The 21,535-nt window shown below is 41.7% G+C and overlaps 1 protein-coding gene across 6 annotated transcripts in view; it reads right to left on the reverse strand.

Moving 5' to 3' along the window:
* Positions 1-21,535, reverse strand: part of PACS2 (phosphofurin acidic cluster sorting protein 2) — a 1,098,307-nt gene that overhangs the window by 767,172 nt on the left and 309,600 nt on the right. For 4 of the 6 annotated variants that reach the window (XM_089657828.1, XM_089657829.1, XM_089657826.1 and 1 more), the window contains exons 7-8: positions 21,008-21,088; positions 1,889-1,948 (exon numbers count right to left, since the gene is read on the reverse strand). In XM_089657828.1, the coding sequence (XP_089513954.1) occupies positions 1,889-1,948; positions 21,008-21,088 (141 nt within the window). The remainder of the gene's footprint in view (positions 1-1,888; positions 1,949-21,007; positions 21,089-21,535) is intronic. The other 2 variants (XM_089657830.1, XM_089657827.1) reach the window with 1 other exon arrangement.

Below are 21,535 nucleotides of genomic sequence, written 5' to 3' on the forward strand. Positions count from 1 at the left end.
ATAAAATATAAATTGGATGAATCATCCAAAAACTACCACCACCATGCTCAAGAGTGAATCCTCCCCTTCACTGTGGGCACTCCGGGTGGTAGTTGGAGCTCATGACACCACACAAATGCAACACAAGCAGCACACCAATGAAAACTCCTCTGAATGCCTTTATTCATCTACAAGTAGCATACAAAATATCCTCACCTAGGGAGTATAGGAGCTGGAACACCTTGGCTACTTGTGGTCAAATAAAGCTGTTCAGAGAAACTGAGATCGGTGTGCAGCTTGTGTTGCATTTGTGTCTTTGCTGGATGAATATCATACATAATCATGCAGGCTGCATTAATTGTGGCTGCAATTTCTGTAATAGATTAAAACCTATAATTGTCAGCTCCATCTAGTGGCCAAAATGCAGTATATCTTTCTCATTAAAGTATAACTAAAGTCAAATCTTTTTTAAAACAATTTTGGATAGAGTGCAGAGGGATTAGAATGCTTCTCAGATTTTACTGCTGTCTGTGCAATTGTATTAGTCCCATTTACCATGAAAGTAAACGTATATTCCAAATTTTGGGTTGTCCCCAGAAAAGTAAGAGGGGAATTCTTCCAATTGGGACAATAGTTTTTGTGACCTGGGAGCCCCAAGGAATTCCCTTAATTTGCAGGGATTTCCTCTCACTTCCTGTTTGACTGGGACACAGATGACGAAAAAAACAAAAACTCTTAGAGGCTACAACTCTCCCTTGTTCTATCCAAAATGAAAAAAAGATTTGACTATAGTTCTACTTTAAGATAATTTAGAAAAATATACCACATTATATACAACAAAATATACATATGGTAGTGTGGTATTCTGTATTTTGTATAATGGGACAAATACAGTACTCATGGGCTACATTCAGTATACTGTATTGTGTTGTGCTATAGCGTTAAAATCACATATTACTTACAGCTTATTGTGTTAAAATGGGCAAACGCAATAATGGGCAGCATAGTGGCTAAATGGATAGCACTTCCGCCTGGCAGTAATAGGGTGATTGGTTCGAATCCCAACCACAGCACTACCTGCCTGGAGTTTGCATGTTCTCCCTGTGTCTGCGTGGGTTTCCTCCGGGTACTCTTGTTTCCTCCCACGCTCCAAAGACATGCTGGTAGGTGAATTGGCTCCTGTCTAAATTGGCCCTAGTATGTGTATGTATGAATCTGAGTTAGGGACCTTAGATTGTACACCCCTTGAGGGTTAGGGACTGATGTATATGTACAATATATATATGTAAAGCGCTGCATAAATTGACGGCGCTATACCTGAAATAAATTAATGTGAAATTTTTGGCAAAATTATATAAATTACATATATGACACCTAATCTGTCACTAGCATTGACATAACGGTTTATATCTTTTTCTGTTTCTTCACCGTGTAACAAAGTTTTTTTTACGTACTGACCTTGCCAGTTCATCAGTTACTTTTCCTCTCCTTTTAACAGGGTAACATCGATGTTTGCTCTGCAGTGAAATAAGGGCATCAGCATTGTCACCCTGTCGCTGTTTTGTAAAACTAAGCTTCTGTACAGTGTCCAAACAGTGATCAGAGGTTTAATTGAGAAATACAATGTAACACTGTTTTTTTTCATGTGCTAATTTTACTACATTTTTAAAATACATTTTCTATATTTTTATACAGCTATAACTATATGGTTCATTGTCCAATTTGATGCCAAGCTAATAAGGCTTGCATGTGCATTTTATGGTAGCACTAGTGTCAAAAGGCTTAACATGGATAATACATCACTTTTAATTGGAATAATAATAAACAAAAAAGGCAAGATAAGAATGGATGAACTAGCTTTCCATACATTTTAGCACATAGAATTCTATAGGAAATATTCTGCACATACCTCATCAGAAACTTTAAATCTTCTTAATAGAGCAACTACTTTTTGCTTGAAGTTCTGTTGCTGTAGTCACAAAATAAATATTTCAGTGTAAATTTTTAAGGTTTTCTAGAATGGAATATACTTTAAAAGGGGTTACATTAGTTATTAAAACAGTTTAGTGAAATTAGTTGTGTACAAGCTAGCGTTCACATTATTGCTGAAAAATATCAAAGCAATGCAATATAATGGAGCCGTTTGTGTATAAACAATCATCCATCAGCCTAAAGAAAAAAAAAAAAAAGGAAATGTAAAAGGCTGACTTACGCTGCCAACCCCTACAAGTGGTCAAACAATTATCATAACATGGGTGGAAATGTATAAAACACAATACACTCTATTACGAGTATATAGTCACAGTATGAGCAAAAACAATAGAAATCTTGGCCAAGAAAATTACTACTGGTAAAGTAACTGCCTCTATTTTGTAAGTGTCCATAAAATATAAATGGATAATATAGAGCTGTTGAAGAGTCCATTCAAAAGTATGTATTTATGTAAATCATGCTATAAATCTTCATAACATAGGACATCAACTTTGATTATATATCAGCCTTTTGTAGTTATGGTCTAACACATCCATGTCCGTATAGGGAAAACATTCAATCCACACTCCAAAGGATATATCGATATAACTGTAAAGTGGATACACGGAATCACATATAGAGAGAAGTTCATTTATGAGACAAGCGTATGTACGATGTCCTATGAGCAAAGGTTAGACAACCATGTATATCCTCTTATGGCTGTAAATACCACCTCAATTTGCCAATATATCACCAGTAAGAATGAATAACCTCACATGGGTAAATGGTAAAGGTGGATCATAGATGGAATGCCTTGCACTCAACAGCAACACAGGTATGAAAGTTAACTCAGGCAGAATCAAATCATAGCTCCAGTCTCTCCATTGCAGAGATGCATCCGCAAGAGGTCAAGGTATCCACACAGAGTGGAGGGCAGATCATATACATATATAGTTCTGAAATGTAATCATCCAAAGACGCAGCGTAGGTACAGAAAGAAGAAAACCGCCTTAAACTATTTTTTGCACAGAGAACGTTTTTTTTTTTTTTTTTTTTTTTTTTAATAGGTTTTGGCATATATGAGCAAATGCATACAGTGCTGTGAAAAGTATTTACACCATCCTGATTTGTTTTGCATATTTGTTACACTTAAATAATTTCAGATCAACAAACAATTTTTAATGTTATACCAATATAACCCGAAAAAATACAAAATGCAGTTTTTAATTGATTTCATTTATTAAGAGAAAAAAAGCTGTCCAAACTTGCCTGACCCTATGTGAAAAAATAATTGCCCCCTAAACTCGCTGCTCAATAACCCAAGTGAACTTGAGCTTGAGATCACAAACTGATGGCCGAACATTCTTCTTTAGGAATTTTTGGTAGAGCGCAGCCTCAGACCATCAGACTACCACCACCACCACGTTTGACTGTTGGTATGATTTTTATGAAATGCTTTACTCCAGATGTAACAGGACACACATTCCCAAATGTTTAAATTTTGTCTCATCAATCCACAGAATACTTGCCCAAATGTTTTGGGAATAATCAATACGTTTTTTGGAAAATGTGAGATTGTGTTATTTTTGGTCAGAAATGGCTTTTGCTTAACTCTCCCATGGATGCCAATTTTTCCCAGTCTCTTTCTTATTGTTGAAATATGAACACTGACCTTAACTGGGGCAAGTGAGGCCTGCAGTTCTTTAAATGTTGTTCTGGGTTCCCACTCCTGGGAAGGTTCACCACTCTTCCAAGTCTTCTCCATTTATGGATAATGGCTCTCCCCATGGTTCTCTGGAGTCCCAAAGCCTTAGAAATGGATTTGTAACGCTTTTACAATTAATTTTTCACATGGGGCCAGGCAGGTTTGGACAGCACCAACAATCTGTCCTCTTTGAGGCTCAGCAAGCTCTGACATGACTCTGTATTACTAGCAGCACATGCAGATGAAAGAGAGGGTTTCCATCTGTTAGGTAGGTATCTTATTGTGATAAGATACCTATCTAACAGGTGGAAAGCAAAAGAATGTTCCAACACTTCCACTTTCAACATGAAACATTTCATCACTTTCACACCTGCAAATCATGTAGTGTTTAATTTTTTGGTCTAACCCGTGTGTGTATGTATGTATATATATATATATATATATATATATATATATATATATATATATATATATATATATATATTGATAGATAGACAGATAAATGAAAGTGAAAAAAAGTAAAAAAAAAAAAAAAAAAGAAGAAGGGGTGGGAGCTGGTGCACACACACACCTAGCAGCCTACATAAAATTACACTTTCAAATAGTGCCATGCTACCCAATATTATACTCAGCGCCAAATAAAATAAAATAAATTGTATGTGTAAAGTGGTGCAATGAGGACCAGTCACAATATCAAACTTACATGGAAAAAAAAAAAAAAAGTAATAAAGCGCACAGTTCACTTCAATGTATCAGTCTCTCCACAGTCACTTAAAACACCATAACGTCCAGGAAACGTTTGTGAAGGGTAAATCTCCCAAATGTAATTCCAACTCTGATTGCCAGCATGAGAAGGGGATCCACCACCAATGACGTGCAAAAGAGCCGCTCACCTCAAAGAATAGACTTTAAATGATAAAGGTCTATTAAGTGCATGTCCCCTTTAAAGCTGGGATCAGCTTAAACCAGATAGACTTTCTGCTGTTACTCATCACCCCCCAGGTCGGCTCCAAGATAAATGTATACAGGACTTAAAAAATAATAAGAGGAAGACCCACTATTGCTCTCTGTATAAAAAGCAAAGGATTATTTTAATTCATGTTTAAAAAAACACAGCACACACTGCATCACAAAAACTACACAAAGTCCAATGTAAGGATACTAAGTGCTTTCAGTGCCAATACAATACATATTGATAAAAGTGCTCCAGTGCTCAAGTGTTCATCCCCTATGGACAGCTCTTTACCAAAATGGAACATCTCAACCAAAAAGATCTATATACACTTTGTTGTGGCCCAGCTTAAGTGTCTTTCATCAACTCCGTATCTGTATCACTGAAGGGATGTCACTTGCAATCACTTTGCCGAAATTTTTAGTTAGCAGATATTAGCCACATAATAAACAAAATGCAGGAGAAGCCTCATCGTGTAATATAATTACACAATATATTTATAAAAAGAAAACCATTCACCTGTGCAACTGGAAAGACAAGCATAGTATACTGTACAAAGCACGCTGTGGGTCCGGTCGGCCTATGTGATGATTGTTGTCTTATATCAATTAGAGGAGGATAGCAAGTGCATTTATAAATGTATTTTCCCACAGCAACAAGTCCAACAATTGCTTTCCAGATAGATGCATTTAATCAGCTCATAAACAATCCATAAGACAGATGTACAGACAAGGCAGTTGATAGGGTACTCAGAATATTCATGAAATCATCGGACACCTTCAGAGGACCCACTGTCTCCTCTCACAACTCAACCAAAAAAACTTTCCCTAATATACACATTTTAACATTCACCAAAAGTGTTGAGCAATCTGACCCTGTGGAGCAAACACAGAGAGAGTTTCAGAGGAGGAAAAACTTAGATCAGTTTACACTGGTCCCACCAGAGCATCCACTGTTTTCACCAAATGTTCTCGACATCTGGAGACAAAACTGTGCAGTATTAGATGGTACTTTGCACGAGACACAGGTCCTGGAACACTTCTGGGTGAAGAGACCCCTACACTGGATCAAATTATTGATCACTGAGGTGGTCTCCGTGCTAATTGCCTCAAGTGGTATGTGAATGGCTGAAAAGGCTGGAACATGAGCTTCTGCCCAGGCTAGAATCCTTTCTATCATTTTGCCAAAGCCAGACTTCTGGTTTCTCACTGATGGTTGATGCGTGCCACTGCTGTGGCATTGTCCAACTGGATCCTTACCAGGTGACTGTTCCGTTGGCATGTCCAGAACACTAATTCCAGAATATTGAGTGGCAATCATCATCCTAGTCCCCTGCACCAACAAGTCCAGCACAAGATCATCCATGACAGTGGCTACTAGGTCAGGCAAATATGTTTGTCAAGTGACTGAACGAATGTTTCCCATGACAACCGAACGTTGTGTTGAGGGGGTATGGAGTTGAACTGAGCAAATGGTGTCACAAGTTAGCCTGCAGCCTCTTGTGTGTTTATTCTTACCTCTTTGCTGCTCTTGATTCCTTCACGTGTTTGTCTGTGCTCACCTGTGGGCGTCGACTGCTATCCTCTGGGTTTTGTCCTTCCCTCCTATCACTTCCTGTCCCGCCTCCTAGCTGGCTTGTCTATTTAAGACATGCTCAGTCTGTCCCACTTTGCCTGAACAACGTCTTGTTGTTGGAGCTCCCTTTTGTTACTACTGTGAATCCTATATAGTCTGTGTACCGACCCTGGCTTTGTTCCTGACCCTGCTTGTTTTCTGCCTGTCCTGACCTTGGCTTGCCTACTGGATTACCTGTGTCTTCTCCCGTTGTACCCTGCTCCCGCTAGTGGTCTCCTCTACCTTAGCTGGGTGTACCTGGGGGCCGCGACCTGGTCCCAGCCTGCTGCAAGTCCATCCCAACCATCAGAGGCCCTGGTGAACAAGCAGCCTGGGGCTTAGACTCCGCGCCCTGGGGAACCCCAAGTTGTGGATCAAAAGCTCACTACCATAGGTGCTGACAAATGGGACTGGTTAAAAGAAGCCTAACATCAAACCTAGAGCTCAAATATAATTGGTTGGTCGACTGACTGTAGAATGAGTATGAGAATGTAGCAAAAGCTAGTAGAAAGACTTGTACCTGAGCTGTGGTGTATAATGAAACCAAGATACTCCAAGCGATGTGTCGGTACCATGCTAATTTTTGGAGGTTCAAACTCTTAAGGTCTGGGCTGCCAACATTACACTGACAATCAGAGCTTGAGCTGAATGTTCCTGTAATGGAAGATCGTCTTGGTATCCCACAATGGGAATATCCTGAGAGTGTAGAAAGGCAGGTACAGGTACTAGAACTTTGGTGAACACATGAGGTGCAGACAATAGGCTAAATGGTAGCGCTACAAACTGACAGTTGCATGCCCACAGAAAAGGAAAGTATTGTTAGTGCACTGGAAAAATGGTAACGCAATTATGCATTCTCAATGTCCACCAATGCTAGATAGAATCCGTAATGAAGAGAAGCTATGACAGACCTTAGTGGATTCCACGTAGAATTTTTGGGCTCAAATGAACACAGCCTTCAGCTCCATGATATCAGGTGAAATTAGGAATAGATATAATAAGGTGTGAAACCCCCAAACTGTTCTGAATAAACAACTAAAATGATATAGTTACTAAATTATATCCATGTATAAATACCACACTGCCACTTTAAAATATATTAAACATGTGCAAAAAACACTTCAAACAAGTATTCCAGTGGCGCATAAATCAGTTGTCAATGTAAAAAAATCTTCACAAAATACATCTATTAATAATAAAAATAATATAAATGGTGGATAATAAATATTATAGAATATTAATTAATATTTTCTACATAAACAATGCTGATGGTGTAAAAATAAATAATGTTATTCTAAACAAAAAAAGTCCAAATAACTCAGTCCATCAAACAATCACCACATGAAAAAACGTGTGCCAAAATAAATTATATAAATGTGTGGTGCTCCCTTCTCAGGTGTGCACTCACCAAAAAGTGTCGTCTCCCACTCTCATGGTTGGCACACTGAGCTTTGATTAAATGATTTTCCAAGGACTAGATCAGATAATTTATTCTCCTAAAACATGCAGCCATGGAATCCCAGGACAACCGTTGCTGATCTCCAGAGCAAAAATTCCTCCTTCCAATGCTCAACTCACAATAGACCATATAGGAGATAAAGAGAGAGAGAACCCCAAATTGTGCAGTACCATCTAAACAGTTTTATTGCCACAATACATTGCTACTTACAAAATTAAAATAGATAATAAAGCCTGGGATTCCATGGCCGCAAGTTTAAGGAGAATAAATTATCTGATCTAGTCCTTGGAAAATGATTAATCAAAGCTCAGTGTGCCAACCATGAGTGAGTGTAAATAGATAACTTGTAAAAGTGAGTGCTCTCTAAATAAGCACCTAAAACACCAAAGGCAACCAATATAAAACCTTCAAAACAATCGTATAAAATAAATAGGTGCAGCGCAAAGAATATTAATACTTAATATAAATGCCAAATTTAAATAACCAAATAAAATAAACATGACAGTCTGTGCAAATGACCAGTAGAATCCAATGCTAGTGTTCCAGTAAGTGTGGTAAGATTACACACTCAGCAGATGCGTAATATATATACGCATTAAGAGATTCTGTAGAGATCCCCTTTAGGAGCTGGGTAAGATCCTAGTCCAGGAAAATCCTCCCTCAAGGAATGGTGGTGCTGTCAGGAGCTCATGGGCAGGTATAGGGTCCAGCTGGCCAGAGATCCCTTTAAGGGATGGGCAGGTGCAGATTCCTGCTTACAGGGATTCCCTTCTCTGGATACTTAAGTGATGGCTGGATCAGGTGGGCTCTATAAATGAAATGCTCCGCACAGGAGACCATAGAACATGCCCATAGTGTAGTAGGTATAAATAGGTATTTATTATAAAGAGACAAAATTTGCAAATCCAATATGACACAGCAATAAAAACAGAGGCGATATGAACTAACCGTCCAGTATGTAAAATGGCTGCCGGGTCTCCACGTGGCACCGGTGGCGTGACGTCATGGTGTCTTGGCTTCTAACGCGTTTTGTGCGCACGCACTTCTTCAGAGGGTGGATACCAATGACGCCATGTAATCACTGCAAGCAATTTATAGGCGAAATGGCGCATGCACATTACGCAGGCGCCATTTTGCCGAAGAACAATATACATCACATGTCCGCACGCGTGCGCGGCACCATTTTGCCATGGATTTTTGAAAGAATCGACAGTAATTAAACCGAGTGGATGTAAGGAAACTTCATAGGTGCGTTAATGAAATTTGACATAACAATTAATGATTATATGGGGTCATTGAAGGCGGATTGTCCCTGATGTCACCATATAAAAACGGGGAACGGTAGAGGCCAACAACTTAAAGACCCAGTAATAAGGATACATATAATATCTCTATGAGTATAAAAGATATAATAATGTGGTATTTATATATATATATATATATATATATATATATATATATATATATATATATATATATATATATATCTAATGGTCTCAAACTAAAAATCAATAGTGAGACAAAAAATGGTAAGTATTAATATACAGGTGAAACTCTAACAATTAGAATATCGTGCAAAAGTTCATTTATTTCAGTAATGCAACCTAAAAGGTGAAACTAATATATGAGAAAGACTCATTACATGCAAAGCAAGATAGTTCAAGCCGTGATTTGTCATCATTGTGATTGATTATGGCTTACAGCTCATAAAAACCCCAAATCCACAATCTCAGAAAATTAGAATATTACATGCAATCAATAAAACAAGGATTGTACATAGAACAATATCGGCCCTCTGAAAAGTATAAGCATGCATATGTACTCAGTACTTGGTTTGGGCCCCTTTTGCAGCAATTACTGCCTCAATGAGATGTGGCATGGAAGCTATCAGCCTGTGGCACTGCTGAGGTGTTATGGAAGACCAGGATGCTTCAATAGCAGCCTTCAGCTCTTCTGCATTGTTCGGTCTCATGTCTCTCATCTTTCTCTTGGCAATGCCCCATAGATTCTCTATGAGGTTCAGGTCAGGCGAGTGCACATCGCACTGCATTACATTCTTTCCCGACCTCAATTGCCAGGAATCTGTGAATGGGAACCTGGAAGTGACGTCAAACGTCAATTCCGGGTCAGGACAATAAGGGGAGGGGAACGGATGTGTCCACTCTCCTCCCTCCCCTCTAGCCACCGGCAGTGAGCCAGTCCCGGGCCCACAGATGAGCAAGTGGAGCCCGGGAGACAGTGGGCGGGGGAAGCTTCACGCGGGGGGGGGGGGTGTCGGAGAGGCTGGCACTGTGTGTAAGCATTCGGGTGGCAGTGCCGCCCGAATGCTCCCACCTGACAGGTGAGCCCTGCTGCTTGCACGCAGCAGGGCTAAAGGTAGAAAAAAGACTACCTGCCTGGCGCCCAGAACTATATGTCCCTGGGGTCAGGCGATACAAATTCAACATTCCTGCATCTTTAATCAACTTATCTAGGAAGGCTTCAAAAAGACATTTGCTGTCAAAAGGCATGCACAGCATGTGGTTTTTGCACTGCTGTTCCACAGACCAACATTTTAGCAAGAGAGTCACCTGTATGTTAACATACAGGATACTCATTTGGGGGTGGAGACAGATAATGCCAGACTTACAGTCAACACCATAATGTAGTGCTGTAGGCCAAAGCTCCAAGTGCTTCATAAATAAATGATAAATTAGGAAGGTAGCTCAGTCATTAGTCATCAGCTATTCTGCTAAAGACTGAAAGATGTACACAACCCTTTCACAAGCTGCATGGCCTGTAAGTGAAAACAAGGATTTAGAGTTTCCAAACACGTGTTGATGGTATCCTTTTAACTAATTATTTTTTTTACATTCAGTGTTCTATTAAGGCAAGGTATTCCCAGAGCCAAAATGTGTATAGACCACTTCTTATGGGGATTTCTATTAAATGGATATTCATCAGTAAAACATTTGGAAGGAGAAAATAATTTTCCTGTCATTGTAGAACACATTTTTAAGTAGTGGGTGAACCAGAAAGGAGCCAGATGGCAATTATTAATGTAACTCACACATCCTCAGGTAGAACCAAGAGTTTCTTGAGCTTAGGAATTAAAGTGGTTGTAAAGGTTCAAGGTTTTTTACCTTAATGCATTCTAGCCTCGGCTGTCCCGGGTCTCTGCCTCCTCATTGGCTGAGGCAGCAAGCGGGAGCCATTGGCTCTTGCTGCTGTCAATCACAACCAGTCAGCCAATGAGGAGATACAGGGGGTGGGGCAAAGCCACAGTATGAACACTTGGAGCAGCGGCTTGGGAACACACCTGCTCGGGTGCCCCCATAGCAAGCTGCTTGCTATTGGGGGCACCCGACAGAAAGGAGGAGCCAGCAAGGGACCCGAGAAGAGGAGAATCCAAGCTGCTCTGTGCAAAATCACTGCACAGAGCAGGTAAGTATAACATGTTTATATTTAAAAAAAAAAAAAAAAAAAAAAAAACAAATTAAGCTTTAGTGTCACTTTAAAATTTTGAACAAACTGAACTATATGAATGGGTTAACTACTGACTTGAAATTGTAAAATTACGAGTGCAATGTGTAGTCAATTTGCACTTTGCAATTTAGGAATGTGTCTGTAGGGGGCACTATGTAACTAAAAGAAAGTGATTCTATTATAACAATCTCAAAGTGCATAGGAAACAAACGATTAATGTCCATAAATATACATAATCAGTGCATTAGTGTACAATAAACTGTAAAACTTTTTCTGAACAGAACAGCTTCTTCCCCATATGGCTCCTTAATTCAATTCCCTGTGGAATTGAACGGTGTGATTCCTTTGGACGAAAAAAAAGCCTATATTAGCGTTATCTCTAAACATAACAAGGGCACTACTGATATTCTTAACTATAGGCATATCTTGCTTATTAATTGCGACCTGAAAATTCTGATGAAACTTCTGGCCCTGCCCCTTAATTCTTTTTTTAGCACAATATATTCACAAAGATCAATTGGGCTTTATATCTGGTAGTCAAGCGTTCAATCAAATTTGTAGGTCCATTGCTTTGATTTCCACTGTCCGCTCTAATTGGGATACCCCTCTCTCGGGAACTGTTGCTCCTCTCTTTAGACCTTCATAAAGCTTTTGATAGCTTAACCTGGGACTATTTGTTACTATCTTGAGAGCTTTTGGATTTGGTCCTACATTTCTAACCCTATTACAGTCCTTCTACAGCTCAAGTGTCCATTAGAAGTTACAGATCCCCCGTATTCCCAATTTGTTGCAGCATTAGACAAGGTTGTCCACTCTCCCCGTTACTTTTTGCACTGGCCATAGAACCCTTAGCTATAGCAATGCGCTCTCACTCTGGGATTCACGGGATCCACTGCAGTCAACAGGAACACAAATGTGCTTTATTTGCGTACGACATTCTAATGTATATTTCCTCTCCTCTAACTACCCTACCTAATCTACTATTTCTTTAGCACCATTTCTCAGAACTCTCTGAGCTCTCTTTAAACTCTCAAAAGACGACAGCCCTCAATGTTTCGTTACCGTCTTCCATTAGGGATTAATTTGATAGCTTACATCGAGACCCTTTATCAAACAAATTACCCCCCTCTTTTCAAACACCTTAATGAAGACCTTCATCGTTGGGCTACATACTCTGTTTCTTGGTTTGGCAGGATAAACTCAATTAAAATTACGTTTTTGCCCTGACTACTATATTTTTTTTTTTAGGACCTTACCAATACCGAGACATCAGCTACAACATCTACAGGCGAAATGCTTCATTTTGTCTGGAACCATAGAAGGCCCCGAACGAACAAAAAAACGCTATATGCTTTAAAATCTCATGGTGGGATTGGCCTCCCTAATCTTCACACATATTTCCAAGCCGCCCAAATTTCACAATTGGCTTATACTACCGCTAAGGGATCTATTCTCCTTTGGGTTTCTATTGAAGCTCTTTCCTGTCATCCCTTGGCAGATGGTGCCCTACTTTGGCTCCCCAGTCGATCTCTCCCTCCTATATTATGTCCCACATTATCTTTGTCTTTGTCAGTCTGGGATAGGGTACGCCATTGCAAATCCCTAGCTTCCTTGCACACGCCTTTAGCCCCTGTATTCTATAATCCTGAATTTGTTCTTGGACTGGTTCTGGCTACATTCCAATTGTGGATTAATAAGGGGTTACTGCGGATAGGAAACTACCTCCGGGGGGCCCGAATTTACCTTCTTCAATATTTTAAAGACAAACTGCAGATGCCTCCCACCGAAAATTTTAGATTTTCTCAAAGTGTCTGTTTTATCCAATCAAAATTTTACTAGATGGACCACCCATTCTTACCACTTTCGAAATCTCTAGTCAAAGGAACAATCTTTCTAGAGGCCGTATTTCTACATTGTGTATGCACTTCTTACTGATCAGAATTGGAAGCTTCCCTTTATGGATCAATGGGAACAGGACCTGAATATCAGTTATGATATACCAGACTGGCAAGATATAGCCTTGGCATTATCCAAGGTTTCCATCAACACCACCTTAATTTAAGCAAACTATAAAACTTTGTTGAGATGGCACCTGGTCCCAACTCAGATTGCGAGGATGCATCTGACTGCTTCCCCAATATGCTTTCACTGGCCTACCAGGATCACCTCATGCCGAAAAATTGATAAGATGTGTCTGTGGTTTGTTACTACAAGTGTTCTTATGTATTAATGATACCCTCTTATATCATGACATTTGTCCTTGACGTTATTTGTAACTTGAACATTTTCAATACAAATTATTGGAAAATAAAATATTATATTACTTATTCTTGAAAAAGCAAATCTAGGACAACTATAAGATGAAATCAATGAATGTAAGCATGTGCTTGGGTAGCCAATTATTTGATCATTGTAGCCACAACCAATGCAGTGTCACACTTACCCCTAATGTAGTTGGTCAGACACTATAGCTAGCTTCTGTGTTCTTCACCTATAGCAGCCCCCTTTGCCGCAAGGGAAGCAGGTCTATAGGTACTCCGTTGCCCCCAGGACTTATACACAATGCTATAGTGTCCAGATATTATGTCCGGCCAGGTGCAAACTGAGCAAAGCAAACAGGTACTTGCGGTTGGCAGACAGGCAGAGTGGTTCAATGACCATCCAGGTACAAGGCAGGCAAGGTTCAGAATAGTCAGGGTCAATCCGTAGACAAAAGGTAGGCAGAGTTCAGAGAGCAGTCGATATTCGATCCAAGGTCGTCAACGAGGGAATCCAAACTAGCAGAGCAAGGCAGACAAACAGGGACCTTGGAGCATGTATAACAAACGTAATATCACAAGTCTGAGACTGCAAGCTTGGCTGGCTTAAATCAGGTTTTGTCTCCACCCAGAGACTGGCCACATCAATCACCTTGCAGGTGGACAGGCACAGAGACTGTATCACAGCCAAAACCAGGATGCTGGAATAAGACCAGCAACTGTGATGGATCATGTCAGGAGCCTCCGCGGTGTGTGGCTCGGCGCAGTGTGCCGACTCGCACTGGTGTGCGGGCACTAGGTCCTGGCCGGCTGCGGCAATACGGCACTCGCGCATGCGCACTCGGGACCGTGGGTGCGCACCTGGCACCAATGACAGCGCAGGGCGCGGTATTTAAATCTGCTCTGCACGGACACTGGTTGCCGTATGGTCTCTTCTGTTTGTTCCTGCTCCTGTATCTGTGCTGATTGATCGTTGCTGACCCGGATTGTTCCTGACCATGCTGTATTCTCCTGCTCTGACCCCTGGCTTGCCTGACCTCTCTTTTGGATGCCCCTCATTGGATCTGACCTTCCGTTACTGACCCGGCGAGTGACCCGACTATTCTCTGCCTGCTGCCTTGTACCGCGCTGTCCCCACGGTTACCGACTCGGCCTGTCTGACTACGCTTCTGCTCAGCCATCCATCCATCCGTCCTGCTCGGACCCATCCGCCTCTTCACATCAGGCTCTCATCCTGCAGATACCTCTGGCAGATCCCTCTACCACAGGTGGGTGTACTCAGGGGCCGCGACCTGGTCTCTGTCTGCTCCAAGTCCATCCCCACCATCAGGGGCCCTGGTGAACAAGCAGACTGGGACTTAGACTCCGCGCTCTGGGGAATCCTATTCCGTGGATTGCTAGAGGTACCGCCAGGCGGTTCATTACAGATCAGCAGTGCTAGATGCTCCTGACATGCAGTTACTAAAAAATGCTAAATATAAAATGAAATGTTGAGGGGCGTGGCTTGCAGCAGTCCAAGATGGCGGTTTAATCCTGCAGCTTCGCACAACAGGAAGACAAGGAGCGGCTAGCTGCAACTTTCTGCCTCGTTTTCAGCTACAGAGGAGAGCCCCTGCCTCGTAGACCTAGCTGGGATGTCAAAAATGAAGGAGAAACCCGCCGCTCAGCCTCACTGAATTCTATTCCCCATTGGCAGCACAGTCATCACAAGATAACACAAAGGGAGACACAGAACTGCAGCCACGAGGCTCCAACAGAGCCGAGGGTAATTCTGACAGCATAGATGAGCTGGACACCTCTACACACATAGAGCCATCTCCACAGTACCAAAGCTGATGGAAGTAAAATATCTGCTCCCTCTCCTACACAGTCACCAGATAAAGCTCCCCGTTACAAGAAACAGCTGTGCACTGTCACTAAACAAGCTCTTTTAGATGAAAATAGCCTGGCAATTCTTCCTGCTGGGGATCAGCCAGCCTTAGAACATACCTTAAAACTAATGCTGACTTCACTCCAAAAAGAGCTATAAAGAGAGCTGCGCTCCCTCATCTCTCACCAAGGTTTGACCAAGTAGAAGAACGCACAGACACCTTAGATAGGCAAATCACTGATAAGACTCTTGTGTATATTGATATGGTAGATGCATTGGAACAACAAGCTGAGGAAATATGCCTTAACCACATTAAGCTGGCAGATCTAAAAGACGCACCGCAACATTATTAAATTCAGAGGCGTACCTGAAATCGGTGAAACCCGCTAATTTGACCATTTACATTTGGCACTTTGTTCCTTACGTTGTTCCACCTCAACGCAGATCTGAGCCATGGTCCCCAACTCTCCGCACCTAATGTTGATCGCCGTGGCCCTCATTTGCGGTTAATGCTGACACGCCAAAGGTCATCACTGATAATATGATCGACCAAATGTATGACAATCCTTCATCAACAGTTTATTGACTCCAGTGGTAGACACATGCAAAATCTTGCTTACCTGCCACCTACAAGATGCACGGGATTTTAAAGGGATTCTAAAAGGTTTTGTTTTTCCATAAAACAAGCATTTTATACTGACCTCTCTTTGTAGTGGTTTTGCACAGAGCAGCCTAGATCCTCATCTTTTCGGGTCCCCCTTTCTATTAATTCCCCCCATAGCAATCAGCTTTCTATGGGGGCACCCGAGTAGGCGTGTTCTCGAGCCGCTGCTCTGCATGTCCATTCACACACAAGGAGCAGTGGATTGGCCCCGCCCCCTCTCTCTCCTCATTGGTTGGCAGGCTGTGATTGACGAAGAGGCAGAGACCTGGGACACTTCACTCCCTGAAGACTTTTTGGGCGAAACGTATGTCGAAGCGTCATTACGTCACTTCCAGGTCCGGGAATAGCTAAGTGAAAGCGAGGCTTGAAGCAAAAAGCAGCCATCTTTAAAAACATGTATGCCTGAAACACTGGTGCTGGTTTACAAGCACCTGTATAAGTGAGTGGAATATTTTTGTCTATGTGATTTTGATTACTATTAAAGTACTATACTTAGATAAGCTATTCACTTGTCTGATTCATTCATTGGCCGGCTGCATTCCCATGGGAGGAACATCTAAAAACAACCTAAAGTATATTACTGGAAAATGTATTGGAATCCCTTATATCTGGCTATAATCCATGGAGATTTAAAGAGAGAAAAAAGGAGAACCCAACAAGAAAGGGTGGTTCCTTGTACAGTGAAGGAAATAAGTATTTGATCCCCTGTTGATTTTGAATATTTGCCCACTCACAAAGAAATGATCAGTCTAAAAATCGAATGGTAGGTGTATTGTAACACAGAGACAGAACAGCAACAAACAATTCAAAAGAAATGCATGTCTAACAAATTATGCACTGATTTGCATGTTCATGAGGGAAATAAGAATTTGATCCCCTTTACAAAACATGACTTCGTACTTAGTGACAAATCCCTTGTTGGCAATCACAGAGGTCAGACGTTTCCTGTAGTTGGTCACCAGGTTTGCACACATCTCAGGAGGGATTTTGGCCCACTCCTCTTGGCAGATCCTCTCCAAGTCATTAAGGTTTGATGGCTGGCGTTTGGCAACTCAAACTTTCAGCTCCCTCCACAGATTTTCAATCGGATCAAGGTATGGAGACTGGCTAGGCCACTCCAGGACCTTAATGTGCTTCTTCTTGAGCGGCTCCTTTGTTGCCTTGGCTGTGTGTTTTGGGTCATTGCCATGCTGGAACACCCACCCACGACCCATTTTCAATGCCCTGGCTGAGGAAAGAAGGTTCTCACCCAAGATTTGAAGGTACATTGCCCCGTCCATTGTCCATTGATGCGATGCAGTTGTCCTGTCCCCTTAACAGAAAAACACCCCCAAAGCAGAATGTTTCCACCACCATGTTTGACAGTTGGGAAGGTGTTCTTGGGGTCATAGGCAGCATTCCTCCTCCTCCAAACACGGCAAGTTGAGTTGATGCCAAACAGCTCGATTTTGGTCTTATCTGACCACAACACTTTAAACCAGTTCTCCTCTGCATCATTCAGATGTTCAGTGGCAAACTTCAGACGGGCCTGGAAATGTGCTTTCTTGAGCAGAGAGACCTTACAGGCACTGCAGGATTTCAATCCTCTTTGGTGTAGTGTGTTACCAATTGTTTTCTTGGTGACTGTGGTCCCAGCTGCCTGGAGATCATTGACAAGATCCTCACGTGTAGTTCTGGGATGATTCCTCACTGTTCTCATGATCACTGACACTCCACAAGGTGAGATCTTGCATGATGCACAAGACCTAGCAAGACTGACAATTGTTTTGTGTCTCTTCCATTTGCGAATGATTGCACCAACTGTTGTCACCTTCTCACCAAGCTGCTTGGCGATAGTTTGGTAGCCCAGTCCAGCCTTGTGTAGGTCTACAATCTTGTCCCTGACATCCTTGAACTGCTCTTTGGACTTTGCCTTGGTGGAGAGTTTGGGATCTGATTGTTTTATTGCTCCTGTGGACAGGTGTCTGTTATACAGGTTACAAAATTAGATCAGCAGCACTCCCTTTAAGAGGCTGCTTCTAATCTCAGCTTGTCACCTGCTGAATGATAGGCGATCAAATACTTAATTCCCTCATGAACATGCAAATCAGTGCATAGTTTGTTATACATGCATTTCTTTTGAATTTTTTGTTGCTATTCTGTCTCTCAGTGTTACAATACACCTACCATTCAATTTTTAGACTGATCATTTCTTTGTGAGTGGGCAAACATTCAAAATCAGCAGGAGATCAAATACTTGTTTCCTTCACTGTATACACAGTTAGGTCCATATCTACTTGGACACAGGCATAATTTTATTTTTTTTTTTTTAAGTAGTTACCAAAACATATTCAAGCTATAGTTATATAATGGATATGGGCTGAAAGTGCACACTCTCAGGTTTAATTTTAGAGTATGTACATCCAGATTGGAGAAGGGGTTTAGGAATTAGAGCTCTTAACCGTAGCCATCCACCCTTTTTCCAAGGGGCCAAAAGTAAATGGACAATTGAATACAGTATAATCAGAAATAAAATGTTAATTTTTAATATTTGCTTGAGAATCCTGTACTGGCAAGGAATGCCTGAAGTTTGGAACCCATGGACATTACCAAAGACTGGGTTTCCTCCTTTCTGATGCTTTACCAGGGTCTAACTACAGCTGTCTTCAGTTGTTCTTTGTGGGTCTTTCTGCCTCAGATTTGCCTTCAGCAAGTGAAATGCATTCTCAATTGGGTTGAGATCAGGTGACTGACTCGACCATCACAAAATGTTCTACTTCTTTTCCTTCAAAAGCTCCTGGGTTGCTTTTGCAGTGTGTTTTGGATCATTGTCCATCTGTACAGTGAAGGTCCGTCCAATCAACTTTGCTGAATTTGGCTGAATCTGGACTGATAGTACCACTGGAAGCCATGCATGCCCATGCCATTACACTGCCTCCACCATGTTTTACAGATGATGTTGTGTGCATTGGATCAGGAGCTGTTCCAAGCCTTCTCCACACTTTTTCCTTCTGGTCATCCTGGCACACATTAATCCTAGTTTCATCCAACCAAAGAATGCTTTTCCAGAACGGGTCTGGCTTTTTTAGATGTTTTTTTGGCAAAGTCTAATCTGGTTTTTCTATTATTCAGGCTTATAAATGGTTTGTACCTTGTGGTGAACCCTCTGTATTTGCTCTTGTGAAGTATTCTCTTGATTGTAGACTTTGAAATGATACCCCCACCTCCTGGAGAGTGTCCTTCACTTGTTTGAATGTTGTGAATGGGTTTTTCTTCTGGCCCCCTTCATATCACTCCCCCCTCCCAAGCAGTGTCTTCAGGTCCCTTTCCCCCCCACAGTACTGTCCTCTGCCCCCCTTCCCCCACACTAGGGCTCTGTACCCCACAATGCAGTGTCCTCTCCCTCCTTAACATCACCCCCACTGTAGTGTCCTCTGCCCCCTCCCCCCACAGCAGTGTCCTGTAGTCCCCAGTGCTGTGTCCACTGCCCCTTCACATCACCCACCCCCCACACACACAGTAGTCTCCTCTGCCCCCCTTCACACTCCCCCATAGTGTCTTCTGCCCCACTTCACATCACTCTCCACAGTAGTGTCCTCTGCCTCCCTTCATATCCCCCCACAGTAGTGTCCTCTGCTCCCATGGCAGTGTCTTCTGCCCTCCATCCTCCTTCCCCCACAATAGTGTCCTCTGTTCCCCTACCCTCACAGTAGTGTTCTGTACCCCACAATGCAGAGTGCTCTTCCCCCTTAACACCCCCCCCACTGTAGTGTCCTTTGACCCCCTCCCCCCACAGTAGTGTTCTGGTCCTGTATTCCCCAGTGCTGTGTCCTCTGCCCCTTAACCCCCCGCCCCCACTGTAGTGTTCTCTTCCCCTCACAGTAGTGTTCTGTACCACGCAATGCAGTGTCCTCTTCTTAACATCACCCCCACTGTAATGTCCTCTGTCCCCCTCCTCCCAATAGTAGTGTCCTCTACCTGCCTCCACCCCCCTTTATAGCAGTGTCCTCTGCCTCCACATCACAAATACAGTGTCCTCTGTCTTTTTCTCATCATAATCTCCACCCCACTGCAGTGTCCTCCATCCCCCCTCCAATTAACCAATTACTCCCACTCTCCGCTCCACAGTTAACATGAGAGCATCAGAGACTGGAAGGAGGCAGAGCTCTGGTCAGGATCCAACTTTTGCTTCCCCATGGTCGACCAGTCGACCGTGATAGACAGCTTGCGGGCCCTGGTATTATTATGGATTTTAGGCACTGTGCTGAATTTGTAGAGGCCAATCTGCTGAAAGCCTACACAATTACTGCTGAGCTTCAAAAAATGGCAGCCTCCAGCAAGAAGAACCAGGAACAATGCTAGAGGAAATTTACAACACGCACTAATTTTATAATTACTAATGTGGAATGTATGTTTCTTCCTAAAAGAATGTTATTTTTATCAAGTTGTTATGGGTAAAGTTCCACATAACAATTACTCCTAAATGAACAGAATTAGATCAGGATGTTTACTAGAACCATATACACAAAGACATATTTAGGAGACAGATCTCAAGGGGTAAAAGGATATTGACTGGCTGGATTTTTCACTGAAAAAAGAATATTGCCACGGTTGTCTGTTGTGAAAAACAAGACAGGTACACATATATAGGATACAAGCACACATGTCTACGTTTGTATCAGTAGGTCTAAAATCAGCAGTAGACATCAAAGCACTGTCTTTGTGTATAGTCAGGTTTAGAAAGTGTTAAATAAATACACAGAGGGTAACCAGAAGCCCAGTGCAGTTTTTTGCTAACTGAAGAAAATTAACTTTTCACCGCAGAACACTGCATCTTACGTGCAAATATATATATATATAAATGGGATAGAGTACAGGGACTATTTCCCTAGCATAAAGAAAAAATAACTAAAAATACCACTACAGAGTGGTATAATATCAAATAAATTAATGGGAGCAGGGGACTTGAACTAGATAACACATTTAAGATAGGTAATCTGACAGTAAATGTAACAGGTTTGAACAGCACAATTGCTCACCCAGTAGATACCAAACACACAGTCCAAGTTAGTATAAGTAAATTAAACGGACCCGGGTTATAGATGCTGTTCTTACTATCGTTCTTCGCTGCTTCTTTGGTTTTCCAACATCAAATTCATCATCATCCAGGTCCTATTGGAAACACAATAAAACGAGAAATATAAGCTAGCGCAAAATATATACAGCAGCTGGCATTAAAGGTAAACCTCTAGACCTCCAAATAATACAGTATAATATAAATGCAGCCCTACAAATAAAAGAAACGATAAAACTGAATGGTTCAAGGTGAGCGCTAGTACAGCGCTTGTAAAGTGATGTCGTGATAAATCGTCCCTTATTGATGTATTAAACGAGTAAATATAAAATCAATATATAAAAGTGACTGTAGTGCATCATAAGCAAAAATGCAAATTAAGTCCAGAAAATTAGGTGATCCCTGCTTCGTGCTTTTGATCCTAATTGGTGAGGGCTAGTAATATGAATGCACTCACCAGAAGCGCACAAGAAATGCACATGTGTATAAATATCCAACAGTGGTCATCAAGGTCTGGGCAGGGGCTGCGGGATCATCAGGCACAT

This window comes from Staurois parvus, unplaced genomic scaffold (assembly GCF_062004578.1).
Source record: "Staurois parvus isolate SC_StPar_1 unplaced genomic scaffold, SC_StPar_1.0 ptg001032l, whole genome shotgun sequence".
NCBI lineage: Eukaryota > Metazoa > Chordata > Amphibia > Anura > Ranidae > Staurois > Staurois parvus.